Below are 25,022 nucleotides of genomic sequence, written 5' to 3'. Positions count from 1 at the left end.
GTAAACATGGTAATTGCAAATAATGTAATCCGCCTGCAAGAGATTCAAAGGAGAGTGATTGAGGATGATCATCTTTTTCGAGGTATAAATGCCATCAGCCTCTCCACAATTGACCGCATCCTCCGAAAGAATCAATTCCGGATGAAACAGGCATACCGAGTCCCTTTCGAACGACACTCTGACAGAGTGAAGAACCAACGTGTGGAATATGTTCAGGTATGAGTTTTGATACTGTATAAAGTATTGTGTACCATCACAGCATGGCAGTTTATGCTGCCATTTCAGCACTCTTGAACTGTGGTTCAGGGTACCGATTGACTCTACTGTGTTATGTGTTCTGCAGAGAATCTTTGAGATTGAAGGACGGCCTGTTCCCCATGAAATAATCTTTGTGGATGAGGCAGGTTTTAACCTGACCAAAAGAAGGAAAAGGGGGTGGAACATAATTGGCCATCGGGCTATTGTAAATGTCCCTGGTCAGCGTGGGGGGAATGTCACTATGTGCGCAGCCATCAGCCAACGAGGGGTACTCCACCGCCATGCCGTACTAGGACCCTATAACACTATGCTTCTCCTTGCTTTTCTTGATGGTTTAAGACAACATATGTTCCAGCTGGACTACAGGGAACCAGCACAGCCAGAGCAGCCTCACTACGTTGTTGTGTGGGATAACGTCAGCTTCCATCGCGCTGCTCTGGTTCGTGACTGGTTTACCAATAACCCAAGGTTTTCTAATATCTTTCTGCCTGCATACTCTCCCTTTCTAAACCCGATAGAGGAGTTATTTTCGGCATGGCGGTGGAAAGTGTATGACCGAGAACCTTATGTCCGTGTTCACCTCCTTCAGGCCATGGAAGAGGCCTGCCTAGACATATCAGTAGATGCATGCCAGGGGTGGATCAGGCATGCAAGAGGATTTTACCCCCGCTGCCTGGCTGGGGCCAATATAGCCTGTGATGTGGATGAGATTCTCTGGCCTGACCCAGACCAAAGACAAGATGCTGAGGTGGGATAATGTTTCTGGTGTGTGTTGTACTGTATAGTACATGAATGACAATGTGCCACTGTACATACATTGGTTGCGTCTTTTGTGTTTATCATGTGACAAGGGTTTTGAAGGGGAGAACCATAAGCAACCTATTTGTTTTGGAACTATTGTTTTGAATTAATTGTACCAGTGTGCAAAACTCTGTTGTAGTGTGTGTGTTTTTGAGGGCTTGTGTTTGATGTCTGAGGGCAAAGTTTGGTTTTTCAGCAGGAGTGAATAGTTTTGGGTGTAGAGCTTCATTTTGACCTGGAAATAGGATGTTTGGGAAATTGAGTGAGATGTTATGGATTTGTGTTTACTGTTGTGAGGATATGAGGCGTAGTTTCAAGAAATGTGTTTTAGCAATCGAGAAAAACTGTAAGCTTGTTCAAGTCGTATTTGGGTCTATAAATATCATGGACAGCTTGAATCCACATAACAAGCATCTCAGATTCAGGAGGAGCAATCCAGCTTCGGTTCTAGTTGTGGAACAGTGGAACAGCTCTTTACTGTCAGGAAACTTCTGGAGCAGTCATGAAGTTTGACAGTCTAGTCTACATGTGTCTGGTATACTCCTGCAGTACTGTGTACCACAGTGTTGTTACGAGCCATCAGGTCATATAACCAAAATCATGTCTCCTTCCTCTCTCCCACACAAAGTCAAGAATGCTTTTTGGTATCTGGTATTGGTGCTGGTATTCACCAGGGTTTCCCTTGGTCCCCGATCCTACCTGTGATATTCAGGACATTGTTAGTATCAGCTTGGAGCCCATTGTGTTCTCAGAACTGCCTTAATTTCTCGTGGCACAAATTCAACCAGGTGCTGCATTCCTCAGAGCTGCTACAGATTTATCAGCTGCTCATCCATAATGTGAATCTCCTGTTTCTCCACATCCCAGAGGTGGCTACTGGACTGAGATCTGGTCACTGTGAAGGCCATTAGAGTACAACTGATTTCAGCTTTGTGACCTGGGGCATTATCCTACTGAAGCAGCAACAATACTCAGGTGGGCTGTGGTGTTTAAATGCCATTCACTTGGTACTAAAAAACCCCCACACCATTACACCACCAGCAGCCTAAACCATCAATACAGGACAAGACAGAGCCACACTTTCATGCCATTTACACCAATTTTGATCCTATCATCTGAATGTCACAGCAGACAACTTTGTTCCAATCTTGTGTTGTCCAGTTTTTGCACAAATTGTGTAAAGTGTAGCTTCAAAGACTGATTACCAACATGTTAGAATCAATCTCAGACACGGAGCAATACATCTCTTTGCAGCAGGGTTCTCCACTCATCTGCTTACCAGCTGGCTGTATTCTGGATATTTTCCCATATAAGACGCAAAGCTGGAGAGGCAGCAGTGACATCACTATCTGTGGAAGAAGTTCTGTTTCAGATCTATGAGGTTCTGACTGGAGCCTGAATCTAATAATAATAATAATAATAATGGATACTTTATTGATCCCCATGGGGAAATTACTTGTTTTTCTCTGCATTTGACCCATTCACTCAGTGAAGCAGTGGGCAGCCCACTAAGCAGGCGCCCGGGGAGCAGTGTATAGGGACGGTACCTTGCTCAGGGGTACCTCAGGGTAACCGTTAAGTGGATTCGAACCGCCGACCTTCCGATCATGGGGTGACCACTTTACCTACTGAGCTATCCCTGCCCCCAATCTAAGTAGTGAATGTGACTTTCTGTTTACATAGACAGCAACAGATTTTCCCTCATTTCTAAAAGTCGATTTATTCTGACAAAGAAACTCCATGAAAGTGCCAATTTGAAATCAGTCTGACTCAGTCTGACGAGTGGTTACAGACCTGATCTTCATCTTCAAAGACAACAAGATCTAGATCAATTCTAGCGAGAAATAAAAGATACTCCACACTTCTGCATCCTAAAGAAAGTGTTGCATTATTTATTCTAAGTGGGACCACAGTGTACAAAATAAACATAAAAAACTGAGCAGCTGAGAGCAAAATCTCTTTTATGCAATCACCGAAGCTGCCCCTGCTGGCCATTAGGAAGACTGCAAGATTCAGAGGCAACAGCTTCTTTTCTGAGACTAAATCCATCTTTTATAAACAGTCTCACAACAGCTTTCCATCAACCAAAGAAGAAAAAGAAATAAAGAAAGAAGGGCAGAAGGGGATGTGGAAATCATGAATCCACTCAAAACCTCACGAAAAAGTAATTAAATCTCACATAATAGTTTAATTTTACTCTTGAAAATCTGTAAATCCTCCTGTCAGGAACATCTTTTGAAGGGCAAGTTTTTTTATTTTGTAAGTGACTCAGAGGAAACTGGAAACCAAAAACGGGGACCATAACAGCGTGATTGTTTTTGCCTTTTGGGTCAAGTAGAACCTTGGGTCAAGAGCTACTCACAGAAACAACCCCGAGGGAAATCTTTCCGCAAAGTTTCCAAACAGAACACGATTATCTTAATGAGACATAAACATACCGAACCAGAGAAAAACAGGGAGGCTCCAGGGACAGGAAGAAAAGCTTGAAGATGAAAGAAGTGGAAAAAAACAACGTGCTCTCTCCTTGTGAGGAGAGCTAACAGCATGACAGGAGACTCACCCTCAAAAATATCCACCATGTTGAAAAAAGCCAACGACAGAGAAGACTTCCCGCTGCCTGTGCGGCCACAGATCCCCACCTGAGGAGAGAAAAACCAATAAGCTTCACTACGCTTGATGCTGCTGTGAGACATCAGACACCTGTGTGATAACAGGGTAGCAGCTACATGCTGTGCGTGGATGGAGCTTGGTGACCAAGTGTCATTTTACAGTTTATTAGAGGCATGTGGCTGTGAGTTCAAAGAAAGCTCCAGCAACATCACACTCCACACTTTAAAACAAAGTTCACCTTAGGAAAGGATCAGCGAGGCTACACAGGTCTGAATTACTAAGCACTCCAAAGCACATTTAATTATGTCCTTATAGGTATCCTACTGTACTGGAGGTGCGTTTTTATGTAACACAACCATTTGGATACGTAAGCACGTCTACTCTGAATAAAATACATGCCAAGCATAGACTGTGTATAGAAGATGGATGTAGCAACTGCAAAATATTACCCACGGATTTTTGCACTCTGGTTTTTAAAACCTCTGTGTTTGGGGCTAGTTCGATTTTTATTTCATAGGCACATGTAGCCGTAGTTCAGAGGGAAGAGTGCTAAGCTAGTTAGCCAGTTCCATACATAAACTCTCAGGGTACAATGTACAGCAACGCATGTTTGCCTGTTATTCCTGAGAAACAGTAACAGGAGAATTTTACTTTGCACAGGAAAGTATGTGGTAATTTACTTAGTTTGCAACATGAACTAGATGCAGTTCACTAACCAAGCTTACTAATGTTTTAATAATAATAATAATAATAATAATAATAATAATAATAATAATAATAATAGATTGCATTTATATAGCGCTTTTCTAGGCACCCAAAGCGCTTTACAATTCCACTATTCATTCACTCTCACATTCACACACTGGTGGAGGCAAGCTACAGCTGCCCTGGGGCAGACTGACAGAAGCGAGGCTGCCATATTGCACCACTGGCCCCTCTGGCCAACACCAGTAGGCGGCAGGGTGAAGTGTCTTGCCCAAGGACACAACGACCAGGACAGAGAGAGCAGGGGGATCGAACCGGCAAACCTCCGGTTACAGATGAGCTTTGCAACCCCCTGAGCCACGATTGCCCCATTTTGTCTTTTTCTGACTCTAAAAAAAATCACAACTCAAATAGGTGTAACACGGACTCTCTCCACTTTTGGAGTTTTGGAGGAGGTGCTCAGAGTCTAACAACAGACTTTGAGGAAAATGAAAAGGAGTTGCTTTCCAACCAAGAATCATTCAGGGGTTTTAAACTGCTCCGGTCCTTCCAGTCATTACTGTGAGTAAATATTCTCTACCCCCTGAACTTCCCATTGGGCCTCTTGGGAAAATTTTCTCCTGTCTGTATGACACTGCTTTTTCATTGCAGTGTTAAGTGAGGCCCACGGTTCCTTGCAAACCTCTGTGACTCACTGCTCCTGCAGACATAACTTAAGAAAAGGTATGCTGCATAACATGGACATGTACGCCAGTGTCAGACCTCTGAGTGAAGAAGAACTCTGTAAAGTCCCTGTGGGCTGTCTTATATTAAGGGACAGGCACTTAAAAATTGATGAAAATAAAATTGTATTGATGGTAGACTTAATGGGAGCTTTGCCTCCGCACATCCAGCATTAACTGACTTTATTAACTTTAGGAAATCTAGTTCCACCATCCTACCAGATGAAAACTCCTGAATGATTGAATGATTCCATTCTTCTCACAGAATCAGTATTTACCTTCTGGCCTGGTTTGATGTATGCGTTTACGTGTTTGAGCACCGGTTTGAGCATTGGGTCGTAGCGCACACACAGGCCCTGGATCTTTATCTCACCGTCCTGGGGCCAGTTCTCAGGGACCTGAGAGGCATCTGTAGGGAGAGACACAGAAGGTGGTTTATTCCTCTCTTTTTTTAAAACTTTAATTCTTACTCACTCTCAGACCCTTCAGACCAGAAAACAGCTCTTGAAGTTTAAGAACACCACAACAAAAAGCAGACCTCTTACAGCTGCTACTGTCTATGTTACAGTCCTGGATGGTGTAAACAGGAGCTATAGACCATGTCATAACACCACAGATAGGAGACTTTGCCCATAGATGGGACTGGGTGTGCTCAGGATGGTATGGGTGAAAGCCAGTGGACCTTTTACTGAAATTCTGATTATATGCCACAGGATTTTACTGCTAAGTATCCTGCAGTTTTTGAACGATTCAGACTCTATCCAGTACTCTATCTGATAATGACACTAATTTTTGCCTCAAGTTGTAGCTTTTTGAGGCTTCAGAACTCAGTTGGCATCAGTCTCTGTAAGCATTGGTAAACTATAACAATTCCTTTAAAACTCGATTTGTGTTTGTTTCTTTGGATAAGGTTTCTGTTATTGTTAGTATGTAGTTTTCTTTTCACACAGTTGTTGGCAATTTCCTATTTTATCCATTGTCTATGGTTTATTTTCCAGATTTCAGTTCTTAGCTTCAGTTACTGTTGACTTTAGGATTGTGTGTAGTTCCCCTTTGTGTTTCCATTCTGTTCCTTTTTCTGTCTCATCTATTTTTCTTCCTTATATCTGTCTAGTTTCTTTAGTTTCTTTAGTTACTTCCTGTCTTTACTTTGAAAGTTCAGTTTTCCCTTGTGAAGAGTGTTTCGTCCTTTCTCTACACTCACAGATTCATTGATTGTCTTCAACTGTGTTTTGGTTCCCACCTGTTTCCTCTTTCAGAAAGCACTTATGATGCTTTTACACCTGCTGTGTTTAGTCCATTTAAATTGAATTCTACTTATTTTTCCTCGATGGTGCAGTTCATTTGTGCAGATGTGAACACAGTAATCGCACTCAGGTGTAAAACAACCCCACTAAGATCCTTTGTAGTAAGGATCTTAGTGGGGTTGGTGAAAAACCAATCATCTATGATGTAAACGTGATCCGACCTCGATCTGAACCAACTAAGAGGTGCACACTGCAGGTCTAAGCTAAAAAAACAAACAAACTTCCCTTTGCCTCGTATGCTTTGAATTCTGGAATGTGGAAAGGTACTATAAATGTGCAAAAGTCAGTATGGACTAGCAACTAGGTGAAATGAATGTGAATTCTCGATGTTCTCCAATAATCCTGATCATAGCACCTTATTCCCATATTTACTTTTGTTGCCCACATCTGCACATCTGGCCAATAAGCGGACTGAACATTCTCAAAGTTCACTTGAATTTTTTCTCTGCATGAAAAACAAACAAAATAAGCTATAAATTTATAAACTCATCGACTGATTCAGACAAGACTGAATGAACTGCAGGTATGAAATTGCCCTTAGGTGTAGAAGAAAGTGTTACAGAAGGACCAGTCCATTTACCGTACCTTCAGCTTGGGTTTCTCTGTGTTTTCTAAAGAAGTATTCCTACTGTTTCCTGGATGCTTTGCTCTCTGCTAATTCTTACATTATAGAACTTTGTTATTTAATCAGCCTCAGATGCTCATCTTATGTTCAGTTTTTGTCACCTAAGTCCTGCATTTGAGTCCACAACCCTGAACACACAGTGGTTCATGACAGGAACACGATCCCTGGGCAGAGATGTGTATAATCACCCGCAGAGGGCAATCACAGCCAGAGTGACTGCGCCTCAGGTTTTGTTTTTTGTTCTTTTACACGTCTTTGCTATAATATTGTAGCCAAATTTCATTTGCTTATTTACAACTGATTATTAATTCATTTTGATCACTTTTGCACATGTTTGTTACAATTCTTTCCTCCCTGGTGTTTTTATGCTCCGTTATTTAGCCTCTGTCTCTTTCACATCTCATTTTGTTGTTGGTGCTACATATGCACTAAAACAGGGGCAAGCTGACTTTTTGGGCCATGGCTGTGTGTTCCAGTAGTGCTACTAATGCACTGAGGAAAAGGTCAAGAGGCTCTGGGGGGCTAACAGCTAACCTCTGTATTCCAACATGCTCACAATTAATATGGTAGCATGTTACAGTTTAGAAGATGTAGTTCTGATCAAGTTTACTTTGCTGTGTTAGCGTGCTGTTTGTTTTGGTCATAAACCAAGGGGACTGTTTTAACTGAAACAAAAAGATGAAGAAAAAAAACGCTCTCCAGTTACAGTAAACAATAAAACCGCTGCTGGGCAATTATTCATATTTTAATATCAGTTATGATTTTGGCCTCCAACAGTCAACTAAAGAAAATAAAGAAAATATTTGCGTGTTAGCAGTCCTATGACATGCTATAAAAAGCTGAGTCTGCGTCCTGCATTGATCATATTACTGCACTGAAAGGTAAGGATTTCATAGTCCTGCTTTTAGCTTACTCCTCCTTTATCCTCCTTTATCAGTTTGCTGGAAGCTTCCATGATGTCAGTGAGGACTTTGGTTTTGTGGGTCATTTACTGTAAGAAAAAGACTTCAGTGGAAAACTCAATCAGATGGATGATGCTCATATGAGATACAGACAGAGAGCCAGTTCTTAACTGGACTTTCCTTTGTTTCAGTTTTTTTTTTGTTTAAATTTGAGATAAAGTATTTTCTCGTTCCATCGTGCCTCCTTTTTTATCCCTTCACTTTCTATCCATTCATCAAGCTCAGGAATTGTTTTTGTTATGTTTCCCAAAATACTGTAGCTGCTCTGCCTCGGAGAAATGTTCTTTGGCTGACCAGCGAAACATTTTCCCGTTTTGTACAACATGTAAAATAGTTTGGTTGGGTTTGGTTAGGTTTAATTTTGGCCTGGCTAGGCATTAGTACTCTCAGTGGTACTATGCTATTGATTGATTAAATAATGAAGTGTTCATGTTTTGCCATCTCTTCAACTGGGGAAAAAAAGATGCCAGCAGCTTTTGCATTTCGCCATAGAAACAGTCCATAAACCCAAACACACAACTTCTGGAGTCATAAGCAAAAAAGATAAAACTATGAAAAAGGTTTTACACACATACACTCACTGAACACAGTGAACCTACTCACATCACATGCATACTGTACAGTCACAGTCCACTCCATTCCTTTGGCAAATAACCATACATAGATCTGTGTGTGTGTGTGTGTGTGTGTGTGTGTGTGTGTGTGTGTGTGTGTGTGTGTGTGTGTGTGTGTGTGTGTGTGTGTATCATGTGTAACATCAGATGTCTAAATGTGTTTACAAAGTCCACAGTTTGTGCCATTGCACTGCAGATGCAATTTTATCACACTTTTATATACTGATGCTGCTGGTGGAGATCTAAAGACATACTCCGCCATGTTTAGGCCACATTTTTCCATCAAAGACGTCAAAGCTGAGCAGTAAATAGACACCAAAGGCCCAAAGGTTTGCTGGAGGAACTGTGGAAACCACAGTGCAAACCACTCGCATGTTTACTGGGATTGTCTGGTTATTAAAGGCTGCTGGAGACGGATGTGGAGGGCACTGCAAGGCATTTTTGATTGTATAATTCCCCCACAAAGTAAGTTTATATATTTTAGGTCTATACCTCCAGAAAGGATGAAAAGAGGAGTAAGTTCTTAGAAAGACTCTGATTAAGAAGAGCTTATGATGAATACAGGGATGTAAATCACAATAAACATTTACAAAATGTTGCTATATCTGCTCCATCAGCCTAACACTGAGTTACCCATAGAGCCCTCGTAGTTCTCAGACTCTGTGCTGAGGAAGCTGTTGACCTTCTTCACAGCTGCCATCTGAACCTCGAGGTCTGCCAGGTTTCTCACAACCCAGTTCAGGTAGTTGGTGACCTGCACAGAGGCATTTTTGTAGCATGGAGATCAAATTTATACGTCAGCATCACTTTGAATGAATCTTTACACAGACTTATTACACAGCACAAATGATCCATTAAATAGTAATTAATATAATTTAAACTCAGCTTGTTTGTTCTGCCGCGTAACCCCGCGTCAATTTAGGTTTGAAAAACTTGCTTTTAAAACACAGTAATTTAAATTAGTGTCTAACTACGAATGGAGGGCAACTCACTGACTGAATAAAGAGTAAAAAAAAGATAATAACTGTACATAAAAGAGAAAACGCACAGTGAGGGCGTAGGTAAGGCCCAGGCCCACCAGACCTCCGGGATGAGGCCCGTAATGGAAACTCCATATTGAAGCTGCCGCCGCTGCCAGTACAATCACTGCTCCAAGGTAGTCCTGCAGAGACATCAGGAAACAAAATATCACTAATACAACATATTCATAACAAATCCCAACCCGCAGCAAAAGCTTCAGATCTTCTCTCTCTCATATTTATATAACCAAACACTTTCTCCTCTTCTGAGTCCGATGAAAAGAGTTTCTCACCGTTCTGACCTCGAGCCAGCGGTTGGCAGCAGACAGAAACAGGTACGCTGTGTTGTTGGTGTCGGTCAGCTCCAGCATGCGCTGTTTGAACCGAGCCTCGTGTCTGCAGCAAACATGTAATTGAACAGAAGACACATCAGTTGTTTAACGGCTTCACCAATGCACTGAACTGCTGGTGCCCTCCTGCCTTTGGCTTTTGATCACTTGCTGACATCATCTTCCCCTAAATCCTCAATAATGAACACAAACAATAAACTCACACAGGGAGTACAAATAACAAACAAAACGCAAACAGGAAGTAAGAGAAGTACACTGTTTTTCAATGAAAGAAGGGGAGCAGCTCGACTGTACTTCAGCCTGGTGAATCTCAAAGTTTTATCTTTGTTTGTATTCAGTAGTAAATCACTGCCATCTAAACCAGACGTGGTTTGGAAGGAGACCAGTGGTTACGATAATGGGAACTATCCCACGATTGCCAAGAATCTGTCTCAACACCAGATTCACTGTTTTTGTGTGTGTGTGTGAGTCCTTCAGTGTTTGTATATTTGTGTGTGTTAGGAAGAGGAAGTCCTCAGGGGAAACGAGGAGAAAAAAGTGTGAGAGCTGCTTAATGTTGGATTATCCGGACGATGGGAACGAGGCTGAATACAGAAATACAAGAAGATGCTTCTCTCGCTACCGCCACAGGAACGGCAGCAAAGTTTTATCTTTGTTTGTATTCAGTAGTAAATCACTGCCATCTAAACCAGACGTGGTTTGGAAGGAGACCAGTGGTTACGATAATGGGAACTATCCCACGATTGCCAAGAATCTGTCTCAACACCAGATTCACTGTTTTTGTGTGTGTGTGAGTCCTTCAGTGTTTGTATATTTGTGTGTGTTAGGAAGAGGAAGTCCTCAGGGGAAACGAGGAGAAAAAAGTGTGAGAGCTGCTTAATGTTGGATTATCCGGACGATGGGAACGAGGCTGAATACAGAAATACAAGAAGATACTTCTCTCGCTACCGCCACAGGAACGGCAGCAAAGCACAACACAAAATGTTTGAAAGTAAAACCTAAACTGTGACAGCTTACCAGAGAGCTGCAAAGACGGCAATCCTATCAATCTAAAGGGCTCTGAACAGCTCTACTGTGGAAGGTGACAGGATAAAAAGTGCTAACGGACACTTTAACTCATTCCATAATGAAGACAACCTTCCCTGTACCCTTAATGAAGTGTTTTGACACCTCAATAAAGACGTGTTTGATGACCATTAGAACGGTCTCCAGATTTTTCCAAGCCTTGCTGCACAGGCAAAGATCATCTTCAATAACTTCACAAACTCAGTCATTTCGCTCTATCAGTCAGCCCGAAATACGAAACCACTCAGTTCAGAAAAGAGCTTCAAAAGTTATGCAAAAGAACCAAATGTTTATGTACACATTTACTGTCATGTGTTTTCTATGGAGATCTCTTCTGTAGTCACACTGTGTGGACTCAACTTCAAAGTTTGGAATTAGGCATGCAAAGGTGATGCCTGTGAAGGACTGAATGCAAAAGCCAGTCAAAGCCGGTCTGCAGCAGATAAAGCCCTGGCTACGCGTGCCAGATAGCTAGCTGGATAAGGAGCTGTAGCCTACACCATAACATGATGTATTCTTGCCTAGAAATGGAACTGCACGTCACACTGACGCAACCCACAGGTGTTGTGATTGGTCTATTCAATACTATAGTTTCCTCTGAAGCAATAGTACTGATTTAACTTTTCTTCAAAAGTAAAAAAATCGTTCTTTCTACGAGTTGTTTTTGAGCAAAGCTAGCTGCCCAGTGTCTTCATTTGCTCTCATAATGTCACTAACAGCACATTTCCTCTCTCATTGCAGAAAGATTTTATGTCTTTGCTTTGCCTCTTTCATTTTTATATGTTTTAGATCAGTCATGTGCAATGATGGATACACCAGTAAAGTTGTCTTTTATGTGTTATTGTTCCCTTTATTTAGGTTAAAATTGGCTGGAAGTCTGGAAGGTGTGCAGTGATGAGAAAGAATCAGTACCTACCCTTAAATGTGATAAATCTAGAGTAATGCGTCTGTATTGAGAATGTAAGGAATGGAAAGTAGAGATATTTGTGTTAAAATTTAGCGATAGGAATCAAAAAGATGTCCGAAAAATAAGGAGTCATGTAAAGTACAGATGCCTGAAAACTATAGGTATATACAAAGTACTTGTACTTTGCTATTTTCATATCAGTGTCTATTGGGCCCAAACATTGGTATAAAATGTCTCCATCTTTATATTTGTAATAATACAGCACAAACTTACGATTCATAGCAAATTATGCAGTGAGCTTTTTTGGGCCTCTGCGGGTCCCAGACCTCACTTTGAGAACCGCTGACTTACAGTGCCAGTCTAGCTTCTCAGTCATCCAGGTCAAGGTCATTTAATGGGCTTGACATGAAAGTAAGTGGACTTCTTTTAGGCTCTTGACGATGTTCTACCTCTTATCTAAATGTGGCATCAGAAGTGGAAAAACGTGAGATTTGAAACATCTTCAGGAACTTAAAAGAAGTTCACTTGTTTTCAACTCAAGTTACCACAGGCAGAAGAAAAAAAGACACAAAACATTAAAATAAACATGAAAAAATGTTCATGCCTGTAAAACATGACTGAAGTACATCTTTTACAAAAGCTATGCCAATACACGCTATCTTCTGTATTCGTCTTGATTTCCAGTTTGAACTTTAGTAGTTTGAACTGAAGAATATAAAAAATTCACCACTGTTTTGATTTCTTCTGTTTACGAATGATCTTCTGCAGAGCACAACAAGCAGCCGTAAAATCGTCATTCACATTTTTTGACCAATTTTTAGAAAAAAAACAAGGGTTGCAAATTTCAGTGCATAAAAGACAAGCGTGTACCTGAAAGCTCGTATGGTGGTGAGACCTTCTGCAGTCTCAGAGAAGTGGCAGAGCAGAGGAAGCTGTGTTGAGTCATCGAGGTCTTGGAGGTCCCTGAGAGGAGGTGTTTTTACAGTATGCATATCACTTCATATGAAATCTCCCATGCACAAGTGTACACATGCATATTACACACTGAATCCTATTTGCATGATGTCCTCTGGTGTACTCATTCAGAATTCATGTTCCCATAAATCATCAAGTTGATGTTTCCTGTTTCCTGCAGTGAGGAGATTCAGCTCACTGCATCTAAATAAACTCCCTGATTTGTTTAGATAGAAAAATTATGCGCTGCAGCTACAACAAATACACTGTGGACATACTTGGAGGCGACTCTGAAATACTTCTGAATGAAGTAGAAGGCCACAGCCAGAGGAACCAAGGCAACCAGGAAAATAGGAGTGATTGAGGCTATGACCCCGATGCCTGACAAACAGAGCAGCGTGGATCTCGTCAAAGATTCCAGCGTTGAAGGAATATGCTACAATGAAAGGAAATGAGGAAGTGGGAGTTCAGTCATGTTTGCTTCCTTCTTTTAGTTTAGCAAAACACAAACAAATCACAACTTCACTTTGACGGCTAACCAGGAATAATAATTAAAACATCTGTTCAGTGCAGCAGTTGTGTACACGCTTCCTCATGGGCCTCGAGTCCATTATCTCTTATGCAAATTCATCAGTTTACCTGGTCGATGATGTTGGTATCAGCTGAGAATCTGTTGAGGATCTGCCCCAAAGGAGTGATGTCAAAGAACCTGTGGAGAGAGGTGTTTAAATAAGGGTTATGTAATCCTGAAGAAAAGAGAGGGAGTCTGCAGAAAGAGCAACAGAAAACTTTCCATCAATTACGAAGACCGATGATGAGCGAAGAACAGCGGGACAAGTGCAGCCACACACACAAAACTCAACTGTTTCCTTAGAGATGTGGCTCAAGTGTGAGGATGGTTCGCCAAATTCCCCAGTCACACTCAAAAACACACTGTTCAGCGGATCCATCCATCCATTTTACATAATTTCCCCTAGGGATCAATAAAGTATTCTGATTCTGATGATTTTCTACCACTTACAAAAGTGATGTGAGGAAATACAATCAACGCTCCCCTGACTCTCTTCCATTCATCACCACATATTACTCTTCCAACAGCACACTGCGGCGTTTTCCAACCCAGCCCAGAGATAATTCATCCATGTCCTTGCTCCTCCAAGTCTAACATACCCAAAACGCCTGCACAGAAGTGCAAACTAACGTTTGATGCACAGTAGTCTAAATGACTGCACCCTTCACCCCATCGTTAGGGGTGACCCAAGACACCATTCAGGAAAAGCTCAGTTCTGCGTCTTCTAGTGCCAGTCTTATTATTATTTGGGGCACTTCCTACAGCCATAGTTGAGCCATATGGCACAATGACATAGGTGCTGGATCAAAACCGCCAGCAGATTTATTAAAAAGGTTAATCCACATATCAAGAAGCTCCCATGTAAAGGCTTCACTCTTTAGGATATTTGTTAGTCTTCAAACTCAGAACGCTAATTAACCAGCAAATGCACAGCTTCACCTCCAGGGTCCATTCTCGCTTCAGCGCAAAAAACCAGCACAGGTTATAAGTAAAATAAAAAATACAACTTTTACACACACATTTACTACCAAGTAAACACATATAGATTAAAAGACTAAGAATTCAGCATGTAAAAGACAAAAACAACTTCCAACAGGTTATAAAAGCAGACGTAGGTTTGCTTAAAAGATTAAATGTGAGCTTCGAGCTTTTTTACAGATGTCTACTCTGGTCTTGTTGCAGTTCTGTTTTATGTACCTGATGGGAGCGTGAATGATCTTGTTGAGGAGGTTGTGGTGCAGGTTGGTGGCTGCAGAAAGACCAAGAAATTCCACAGTGAGGGAGGTGATGAGGCATAAAGTGATTCCAGCCGCGCACAAGATGATGAACACTAGCAGATAGTAGGAGTCCTGCCCCCGGTGACACACAACAAGACAGAAATCACACCATGGAGAAACAAGAGCAACATGTCAGAAACTAATATTATCATTAAATGTTTCTAAAATACAAATAGAGCCACTGTGATGTCACCAACTGGTTTCTGATCTCTGCATTTGTGATTTTTTTAATCATTCAGTTAAAATGTACATTTAATTTGTATATATTTTCCCTTATTATGCTCTCTGCAACATTCAGAGAGTCAACAGGAGATTCAGTTCATAAGTGATTCCCAATAAAACCCATTAAAATCCTAATAAAACCAATTACAATCCCAGTAAAACCCATTAAAACCCATGACAGACATATTGTACCTGCACTGCGGTGTTGGTGGGTCTGGTTCCATTAATATACATGTCTGTTCCTGTTTCTGCACTGTTATTGATTTTCGACGTCCAGTTAGCCAACCAGTAATCGATTGCCACAATGACGGAGTGTTTGAGGAGTTTAGAGAAAATCATGAGGAAGACCATGAAGAACCCCCCAGAAGACAGGTAGCACCAGCACACCTGAGAGAGCAGCATGGATAATAGTAAGAAAAGCAGTAGTCACTGGTTATTTGGTCGGTCAAACTTGTTATTCCTCTAAAAAAATAGTAGCAGGTAACTAACACTACACCAAACAACTGCCCAGTAAACTAGCTGAGGTTATTTTTCTTTTGTGGCAGTTAATGTTGTTGCTAACAACACTTTAAATCACGAGAAAATGTCATTGTGCAGATGAGTGGATTACCTTCCACGGGATCTTTGACCTTCTGTTGGTGGTCGTGGAAAAGTTGTCATCGTCTTCCTCCTCGGCTTCTTCTTCTGTTAGAATAAAATCCCATTTAGAAGATATCATTTTTATTTTAAGGTGATTATAAATTAACCATTTTAATCATCACAGATGGTATTGAAGATGCCATGGTGCTAATTAGTGATAAGTTACATTCAATTAAAATACTAGAAGGACTTTTGAGTACTAACATGTTTCCTACAGTAAATCTAGAATATTTTGGAGAAACAAGCACTCCACCAAACTTTGACAATGAACCCTAAGATGGCACTATGTCTATGTGTCATCATGTCTTTTCAGGAGGAAACTCTGACAACATGACTCAACCAGTTACACTGAAAAGGAATCTGTCACCTTCATCTTCATCATCTATTTGGTTCTTGGCCTCTCTGGAGTAGAAAGCTCTCCTCAGCGTCTTCCGCTCAAGTGTTGTTTGACTGTCCTGCTGAATGTCCTACACACCGGAAGAGTGGATATAATAGGAGAAACATTAGAGTAGACAGAAAGCTTTACTAAACACTTAGACAGCTGCAGATTTATACCGTACCTTCTCCAGCCCTTGATCCTGCCTGTTCATCAGGGTTTTCCAGTGGTCATAAAGTTCAATGTCATGAGTCTGAATGTCCTTCAGAGTTCCCTCTCGCAGGACTGTACCATCCTTCATTGCTATAATCTGGACAAAACACACAATATAATGTTAAGGCTCAATGAAAACTGAATTTATGACATGTATTTTCCTGCAAACAGAAGGCCCTACCCAGTCTGCATGTATAAGATATTGCAGTTTGTGGGTCACGAGGACCACGGTTCGTTTATCATCCTGCAGAAATTTAAGGATTCCTTCTTGCATCAAATGATCACTGAGGTGGATGTCGAGTGCTGAGAATGGATCATCCTGCAAGATTTAAGAGAGAAGCATGGATATCAGTTAATCTGACAAACGAATGACTTTCTCAATCTGAAATGCTTTTATACGTATTCACTTTTAAAAATGTTTAGTCCTGAATACGTATGTAATCAACTGGTTTAAACTAACATTTGTAACACTGACACATATGTCTTCTGCTCTGTCATGTTTCACTCTCATAAGTGAATACCTGGAGGATCACATTTTGTGAGAAGTATTTATGATCATAAAAGACTTTCAAATTGAGTTTATTTTCAAATGAAAAGCAAATCTGATGTATATCAGATTTATGACAGACAAAGCCTTAATTAGAGATGTGGTGGATAAAAGTCTCTTGAGTATAAACAATAGTCTATATCTTAATGCTCAAACCCTTACTTAGAAAAGTCTATTTTGTACTATCTGTACAAATTACCATTGATTGTTTTTTCTTTTTTTTTTAAAAATTGCCATGAGAAAAGTTTTTTAAAAATCAAACAGAAAGATTCTAACCTGAAAATGAATCCAACAGGAAGTGCAAGAATATGCAGTTCCTCAAATGGCTTGCTCCATACACTATGCTAACTTTAAAGCTAGTTGAGAGGTGTCATATTTTTTGGCAAGTACTGTAAAAAGTCACTGGTTTGCTTCTGGCTGAAGGCACAAATCCCCTTTGGGGTTATATCTGCAAAGGCATTTTTGGGGGCTACCTGCTTTGGTAACCCCTTGTGACAAGGGAGCACCTAAAAGTAGCTGTGGAGTCACAAAAGACGATTTTGGTTTCTGTGGAGAGTTTCTCTCTTTATGATAGCTGGACAAAAACTCTCCAATTGAAATTCAGTCTTTAAATTTCCATTACGAGGGGAGAGACTACTTTGACTGCCAAGTAGCTTTGGCTGCCGCCTTGTCCACTTGTTAGCTTTTATTAGCATGTATCTATGTTGGCTGGATGAATCTGTGATGTCAAAAGGTCATCACTTCAAGCTTTTGGAAACCAAAATGTTGACTGTCAGTTTGTTCAATTCGAGGCTTCAAAACAGAAGGTCCTGGACCAGTGGGAGATCTCACATGTGTACATTTTTTATGTACAGTCTATTTTCAGTCTATTTATGTACAGCATTTCCTTGCAACACTGGACATGGAATAATCTGCAGAAGTGTAAAGTGTGCATGTTAGTCCCCATAGGGAAATAGTTCCTCTGCATTTAACCCATTCACCCAGTGAAGCAGTGGGCAGCCACCAGTGCAGCGCCCGGGGAGCAGTGTGTAGGGACGGTACCTTGCTCAGGGGTACATCAGGGTAGCCGTTCAGTGGAGTCGAACCCCCGACCTTCCGATCATGGGGCCACCACTCTACCTACTGAGCTATCCCTGCCCAAAGATTAAACCTAAGCAAGCTTTCAGTTTCCATCATAAGGAATGCTGTAAAGGAGGCATGTGGAGGCAGGTAGGTATTAGTATATTGTACATCATGATGTAGATGTTGTACTTTTGTTGTATTTTTTATATAAATTCGGTTTGCATGGCTCCTCTTGTGGAAAATACATTTAATCTCCCTTAGACTTCCTGGTTAAATAAAGGTAAATCCGTAAATAGATATTTATACTTTATGAAACAATGGAAAAAACTGTAATGTGAAATTTCCAAGCAGAAATGATTAGTTGCACCATGTAAAAGTTAGTAAATTCTCCCTGTGTCTCTGTACTACCTGTTCTACCTGATTTCTGAGATAATTTTGATTATATCCAGCTCTTCATCACAACTTAAACTCCTCGGGATAACAGCCAGATGTCCATTAATCTTTGTGCTAACAGGACGGCGGATGCTATAATGTGTTTTATACTGTGTTAATGAAGCCTGTGTTATGGCTGTGGGATGTGGGAGTGTATGACGCATATATTCCAGCCCTGATATCAGATATGAACAGCACAAAAGAAAAACATTCCCTCCTCATTATACATTTCATTTTTTTCTTAACCATCGTAGACATTACAAAGGGTCATGAGTGTATAAAAGAATTCCACTGATGGATTTTAATGAGGAATGTATGCTTGCTAATGGACTAAAAATCGAGGTGGCAGCAGGAAATTACACAACTACTCAGCCAGATAAACAAATGACAGCATTCACTGTCATTATCCCAACGGCCACAATGTACTGTGTGTCACATAATACATCACTGCATGATACATTTAATTATATAAAAAAGGGAAGATTAGAATACTACAGAACTTAATCTTGTAAAGAAATGGCATTATCTAATTTGGCTACAAATTAGGAGTAAAAGTCTTTATTTTACATTAAAAAAAAATTCTAATTGCACATTGTAAAAAAGAAAAAAAGACAGAACTCAGAAGAGTTTCCAATGTTTTGAACATTAAAAAGAAAGTTTAAGGGAATTTTAAGCTTACCAAGAAGACGATGTTGGTGTTTTGGTACAAAGCTCTGGCCACACAGATTCTCTGCCTCTGCCCTCCACTCAGGTTGATGCCCTGACACAGAAACAGATAAATTAAATCCCTTCATGTGATTATGTTGTTTTTTTTTAAGGCAAATTAAAAACTTGCATACTCTCTCTCCAATCTCAGTCTGGTCTCCGAATGGCAGCAGGTCAATGTCTGGCTGCAGAGAGCAGGCGTCAATCACTGCTTTGTACCTGAAAAACACCCATGAACATGTCAGGAAAGCTCTCAATGTGAACACAAAGCACCGCTGAGGTGAGCTGTAACTGTGAGCTGTGGGGTTCTCACCGCTGTTTGTTGAATGGACTACCGAAGGTGATGTTTTCCTCCACAGTAGCGTTGAGCAGCCAGGACTTCTGGGCAGCGTAGGCAACAGAGTTTCTGTTCTTGCTGTGTGCACCACAGGAAATAGAGGCAAACAGATACTAGGTAAAAAAATGCAGGTCATGCATCCATAAAGCTTTAAAGAGCAGAAATACTGATCCACCTTCACAGCAATGTTGCTTACAGTTCAGCATCCTTATGATTGTTAAAGTATTTAGTTATTAATATAATAAGTCATTCACTAAGGAAAAGCTAACCTAAAAAAAGTAAAGCAATATTGTTTCTTGAACAAATAAAAATACTAGTGTTTAATTCCAACATTACGTTTTTAAATATAAATTTTTAAGTTTAATCTGGGAATTTCTTTTTGTTCTCTAAAACCTCTCCATTGAATTCAGCACCATAATACAACATTGCAGCTTTATTTACAGTTATCAGTATGTAGCTTTTTGCTGTATCTAAAGGCTAAAGCTAACATAAGATCAGTACTCCTGTTCTGATCAGCTTTATGAAAGTGGGACCCAAACATAAAAACAAAAACAAAACGAGGAGGAAGAGAGGGAGGATTATGTTTGTAAATCTGTCAAACTCCACTGCAATGTAAAAACAACTTGTGAGATATGAGGGATAAATATGAAGGTCATGGATGAGGTTAATGATGAGCTGCAAATTATCAACAGTTAATAATGATAAAAAACAACATGACATCATCTACAGCAACACAATCATGAATACAAACATCAACACGTCAAAAACCACTGCTGGGAGTCTGAGCTGAGACCCGCTCTGGTGTGAAGTCGTTAATGAGGTCAGAGAGCTGTGATGATGACAGTTTTCTAATATTTTGTCTCTAAAAGTTGTTTTTTTCTCGTCCATATCTGGCTGTATAGTAAGTATTATATATAAACGTTTAGGATACCCGAATTCAGCCATTTCTCAGAACTGTACTGTCTTAAATTGTGCATATTCAGAGGTATAGATGAAATACAGGGAGTGCAGAATTATTAGGCAAATGAGTATTTGCTAAACCTAAACCACTATTAAAATAATTATTTCCGCTTATTGTAAGCAGCACGGTGGCACGGTGGTTAGCACTGTTATCGCACAGCAAGAAGGTCCTGAGTTCAATTCCACCATCAGGCCGGGGTCTTTCTGTGTGGAGTTTGCATGTTCTCCCCAGGGTGTACCCCGCCTCTCGCCCTATGACAGCTGGAATAGGCTCCAGCGCCCCCCGCGACCCTGAAAAGGATAAGCGGAAGCGAATGGATGGATGGATGAGTATTTTGTCCACATCATCCTCTTCATGCATGTTGTCTTACTCCAAGCTGTATAGGCTCGAAAGCCTACTACCAATTAAGCATATTAGGTGATGTGCATCGCTGTAATGAGAAGGGGTGTGGTCTAATGACATCAACACCCTATATCAGGTGTGCATAATTATTAGGCAACGTCCTTTCCTTTGGCAAAATGGGTCAAAAGAAGGACTTGACAGGCTCAGAAAAGTCAAAAATAGTGAGATATCTTGCAGAGGGATGCAGCAGTCTCAAAATTGCAAAGCTTCTGAAGCGTGATCATCGAACAATCAAGCGTTTCATTCAAAATAGTCAACAGGGTCGCAAGAAGCGTGTGGAAAAACCAAGGCGCAAAATAACTGCCCATGAACTGAGAAAAGTCAAGCGTGCAGCTGCCAAGATGCCACTTGCCACCAGTTTGGCCATATTTCAGAGCTGCAACATCACTGGAGTGCCCAAAAGCACAAGGTGTGCAATACTCAGAGACATGGCCAAGGTAAGAAAGGCTGAAAGACGACCACCACTGAACAAGACACACAAGCTGAAACATCAAGACTGGGCCAAGAAATATCTCAAGACTGGTTTTTCTAAGGTTTTATGGACTGATGAAATGAGAGTGTGTCTTGATGGGCCAGATGGATGGGCCCGTGGCTGGATTGGTAAAGGGCAGAGAGCTCCAGTCCGACTCAGACGCCAGCAAGGTGGAGGTGGAGTACTGGTTTGGGCTGGTATCATCAAAGATGAGCTTGTGGGGCCTTTTCGGGTTGAGGATGGAGTCAAGCTCAACTCCCAGTCCTACTGCCAGTTTCTGGAAGACACCTTCTTCAAGCAGTGGTACAGGAAGAAGTCTGCATCCTTCAAGAAAAACATGATTTTCATGCAGGACAATGCTCCATCACACGCGTCCAAGTACTCCACAGCATGGCTGGCAAGAAAGGGTATAAAAGAAGAAAAACTAATGACATGGCCTCCTTGTTCACCTGATCTGAACCCCATTGAGAACCTGTGGTCCATCATCAAATGTGAGATTTACAAGGAGGGAAAACAGTACACCTCTCTGAACAGTGTCTGGGAGGCTGTGGTTGCTGCTGCACGCAATGTTGATGGTGAACAGATCAAAACACTGACAGAATCCATGGATGGCAGGCTTTTGAGTGTCCTTGCAAAGAAAGGTGGCTATATTGGTCGCTGATTTGTTGTTGTTTTGTTTTTGAATGTCAGAAATGTATATTTGTGAATGTGGAGATGTTATATTGGTTTCACTGGTAAAAATAAATAATTGAAATGGGTATATATTTGTTTTTTGTTAAGTTGCCTAATAATTATGCACAGTAATAGTCACCTGCACACACAGATATCCCCCTAAAATAGCTAAAACTAAAAACAAACTAGAAACTACTTCCAAAAACATTCAGCTTTGATATTAATGAGTTTTTTGGGTTCATTGAGAACATGGTTGTTGTTCAATAATAAAAATTATTCCTCAAAAATACAACTTGCCTAATAATTCTGCACTCCCTGTATAGACCCTGTTAGAAAGTCTATTATACAGCTGGCTCCTTGAGGTGGCAGTGTAAGGAGTCTTTGGGTGCTGCTTAGGCTTAATTACTGATTGTCTACATGTGATGAGGTGTTGGTTAAGGGGTGCCTGAGGTTGTCTAAGAGGGAACAATACATCTTTGCTCCCAGTTGCTGATTTCATCTTAAACTTAGTAATTGATGGGATTATGTAAAGCAAATAATCCCAGTATATGCTGTTGTACGTCCAAAACTGGAAACACCATTCAAAGCCTGAAAATGAAAGTCACCAGTGTGCAAACATTTCTAGTTTTTGCATACCATTTTTTAATTATCTAACAATTTGTCAAAAAAATCCCATTTCTCATCTAATTTTTTCATATTTATGGTTGGGGTATCCTTCAGCTGTGGTTTTTCTTTCTCTGGTCTTGTTCCTCTGACACAGGTTTGTTGTTAAAACTTTAAATCAACTAGCAAGGTTATAAGTCTAATACTTTTATTTATTTTTATGATCTAGATTTTACAAAATTCACAAAATGCTTCGCCCATTTGAGGGAATGAGAAGGCTCCAGTGGACTAATTAACAGACAAAAAAAGGGGGAAAAGTTCTAATTAAAATTTTCTTTTGAACCTGTTGGCATGCCTACAATTTTTATTCTATAACCATCATATTACCCTCAAATCATAAGAAAATTAATCTTCTTACCAACAAAGTCTTCCTCAAAGTCACCACATGTATATTTTTCGATCTGAAGCCATTAGATTGAGAGGTCTGTCATCCAACTGCCACTGTTAACAAACCGCTATTATAAATAAACTTTTTTGGAGAAAAAAAGTAATAAAGTGGCCAGCTCCCGTTTGCTTATTTGGTGCTATCTTCTAGCAGAAATATCGCAATTGCATCAGAAAGTCTGTTTATAGTCTGTTTATTTGTTTGTTTGGTTTTTGTTTGTTTTTTTGAATGGGGGGGTCCAATGACTCCCAGCAATAAAAACAAAAACAACAGACGGCACGTGAACAAAAAGCAACACAATGAGCAGAACACTCTCTGAAGGCTGACGGTCCTGAACACACACAATATGACCTGATGTAGCAAAATCATTTAAGAAAGAAAGAATAAACCAATAAGTGATCCATCTGTGGTTCCTCATTAAGCTGCTGTCTTACTGAACTTGGTTCAGGTTTAACTTCAATCACATTTCAAGTCCTCATAAGCATTAGATAAAGAAAATCTCTGTATTTAAAAAGTTAAAATAATGAAACGCTTACTGGACGTTTTACCTCTTTACAAAACAAAAGAAAAAATCAATAAAAGTAAAATAATGTTGCATTAATAAACTGGCAACCTTGCATTGCTTTTTAATTTCAGTATTATAAGCTGTGTATTCACTAAAGAATTATGGTTTTTGTCTATGACTAACACTATATAATATTTATTTATATAGGTATAGAAAAGACAGCTTATATATATGTGTTCAAGAACAACAACCTGGCTATTTGCAAAATGGCAACTTCTTCTGAGGCACAGTAACACTGACAAATGGGGTTAAAACTGAAAGAGGAGGAGAAGCAGAGGAGAAAGAAGAGGAGGTGAGACTGAGGGGTCAAAGGGTCACATCATTCTGAGGTCGAGACCAGAAGAAGAGCGAGTACCTCCTGATGTCTTCGTCAGACTCCTCTGCCTCTGACCAACTGTCAAAGTCAGTGTGTTAGAATTAGCCTGCTGCCGTCCACTGCATGTATATTTGCGCTTACGTGTGAACACAAGGACAAGACCACCGCAACAAAAGCAAAGCGATAACAAAACACAAAAGATGAGCTGCTGCTTCGCTTTTTAAGGAGGAAAACCAAAAGCACGAAGAAGAAAAAAACATGAAAACAAATGGAAGAGTCATGTCAAACCCCAGCCTGCCAGCTGTTAACTGAATTAACCTTCCCACCCAGAAAAGAAGGGCTGTGTAAGTGATGCAGTCATTGTCTGTCTGTGATAATTAGGTTTTGTGGCTTCCTCGACAATGAGGTCGTGTATTTTCTGCGACTGAGAGTGTGCTTGTGTAAGAATCATATCCCAGCTTAAACGAGCACAGGCATAAACAGAAGAGCCTTCAACAAACAGAGAATCTTCAATCCAACTGCTAAATCAAGCCTATTTACAGAAGGACGTGCAGCATCAAATACGCCCTGACTGCACTTTAAAAAGTATCCAGCCCTCACTCTCCGCTCATGCTAATTTAAGCTCAGAGACATTTTCAGTGTTACTTTAAGGATGTACTGTTTCTTGTTCTCCAGCTCCAGTACTATTGGAGGACTAGTAATAGAGTTAGTAGAGTAGAGTTGAAAGGTTTACATTTCAAAAATTACATGGTTGTCAAAAGTCATACACAAAAGTCAGCTAATATATTTAAAAATAGTGAGTGAGAATCTGGCAAGAGGAGTGCTAGAACAAAGAAAAACAGTGCAACACTGTGGTGTATAAACCTATAGAATAATGACGTGTTCAGTTTAATCAAAATCAATGATTGATGTAATAAATATGCATAGATGAGCAAATAGTCTTTTCTGTTTCTTGCATGTCAATGAATATTCGATTTTACTGTTACATCTACAGTTTAACAAGACATGAAAAATGAGTAAAACCAAATTAGCTTTGAAAAAAAGAGAAAAGTTTAAAAGCATCATGTGTAGAGAGGCTGCAGAGAGGACAGCATTTATACTTCTGAGTTTCGTACGTGGTGTGTGTTATTTATTATGTTTGTTTTATTTTAAACAGCTGTAAGAAACTAAATAACACATAAATTATCTTCTCTTGCAATTAGTTTCTCAATATGTAACACTGTAATGTAACAATTTAATATTTTTAGATTAGTCTTATGACATTACAAAAACATTACAACAGCGGCAAGAGTTACGCAAGTTTCAG

The 25,022-nt window shown here is 40.2% G+C and overlaps 1 protein-coding gene across 10 annotated transcripts in view; it reads right to left on the bottom strand.

Annotated features, from left to right (window-relative positions):
• abcc9 (ATP-binding cassette, sub-family C (CFTR/MRP), member 9) overlaps positions 1-25,022 on the bottom strand; it is a 77,424-nt gene that overhangs the window by 14,436 nt on the left and 37,966 nt on the right. For 6 of the 10 annotated variants that reach the window (XR_013972112.1, XM_080886484.1, XM_080886488.1 and 3 more), the window contains exons 19-36: positions 23,756-23,794; positions 19,257-19,358; positions 19,078-19,162; positions 18,918-18,998; positions 16,379-16,516; positions 16,169-16,294; positions 15,976-16,075; positions 15,580-15,653; positions 15,162-15,356; positions 14,668-14,819; positions 13,539-13,608; positions 13,178-13,335; positions 12,816-12,908; positions 9,917-10,019; positions 9,653-9,766; positions 9,238-9,358; positions 5,375-5,505; positions 3,620-3,698 (exon numbers count right to left, since the gene is read on the bottom strand). Coding sequence is in view for 7 of the 10 variants with exons in the window: in XM_080886484.1 (XP_080742610.1) it covers positions 3,620-3,698; positions 5,375-5,505; positions 9,238-9,358; positions 9,653-9,766; positions 9,917-10,019; positions 12,816-12,908; positions 13,178-13,335; positions 13,539-13,608; positions 14,668-14,819; positions 15,162-15,356; positions 15,580-15,653; positions 15,976-16,075; positions 16,169-16,294; positions 16,379-16,516; positions 18,918-18,998; positions 19,078-19,162; positions 19,257-19,358; positions 23,756-23,794 (1,961 nt within the window). In the remaining 3 variants the exon portion in view is untranslated. The remainder of the gene's footprint in view (positions 1-3,619; positions 3,699-5,374; positions 5,506-9,237; positions 9,359-9,652; positions 9,767-9,916; positions 10,020-12,815; positions 12,909-13,177; positions 13,336-13,538; positions 13,609-14,667; positions 14,820-15,161; positions 15,357-15,579; positions 15,654-15,975; positions 16,076-16,168; positions 16,295-16,378; positions 16,517-18,917; positions 18,999-19,077; positions 19,163-19,256; positions 19,359-23,755; positions 23,795-25,022) is intronic. The other 4 variants (XR_013972113.1, XR_013972114.1, XM_080886489.1 and 1 more) reach the window with 1 other exon arrangement.

This window comes from Rhamphochromis sp. 'chilingali', assembly GCF_963969265.1.
Source record: "Rhamphochromis sp. 'chilingali' genome assembly, chromosome: 7".
Lineage (NCBI taxonomy): Eukaryota > Metazoa > Chordata > Actinopteri > Cichliformes > Cichlidae > Rhamphochromis > Rhamphochromis sp. 'chilingali'.
Note: the sequence above shows the minus strand (reverse complement) of the source record. Positions and strands in the feature narration are given on the sequence as shown.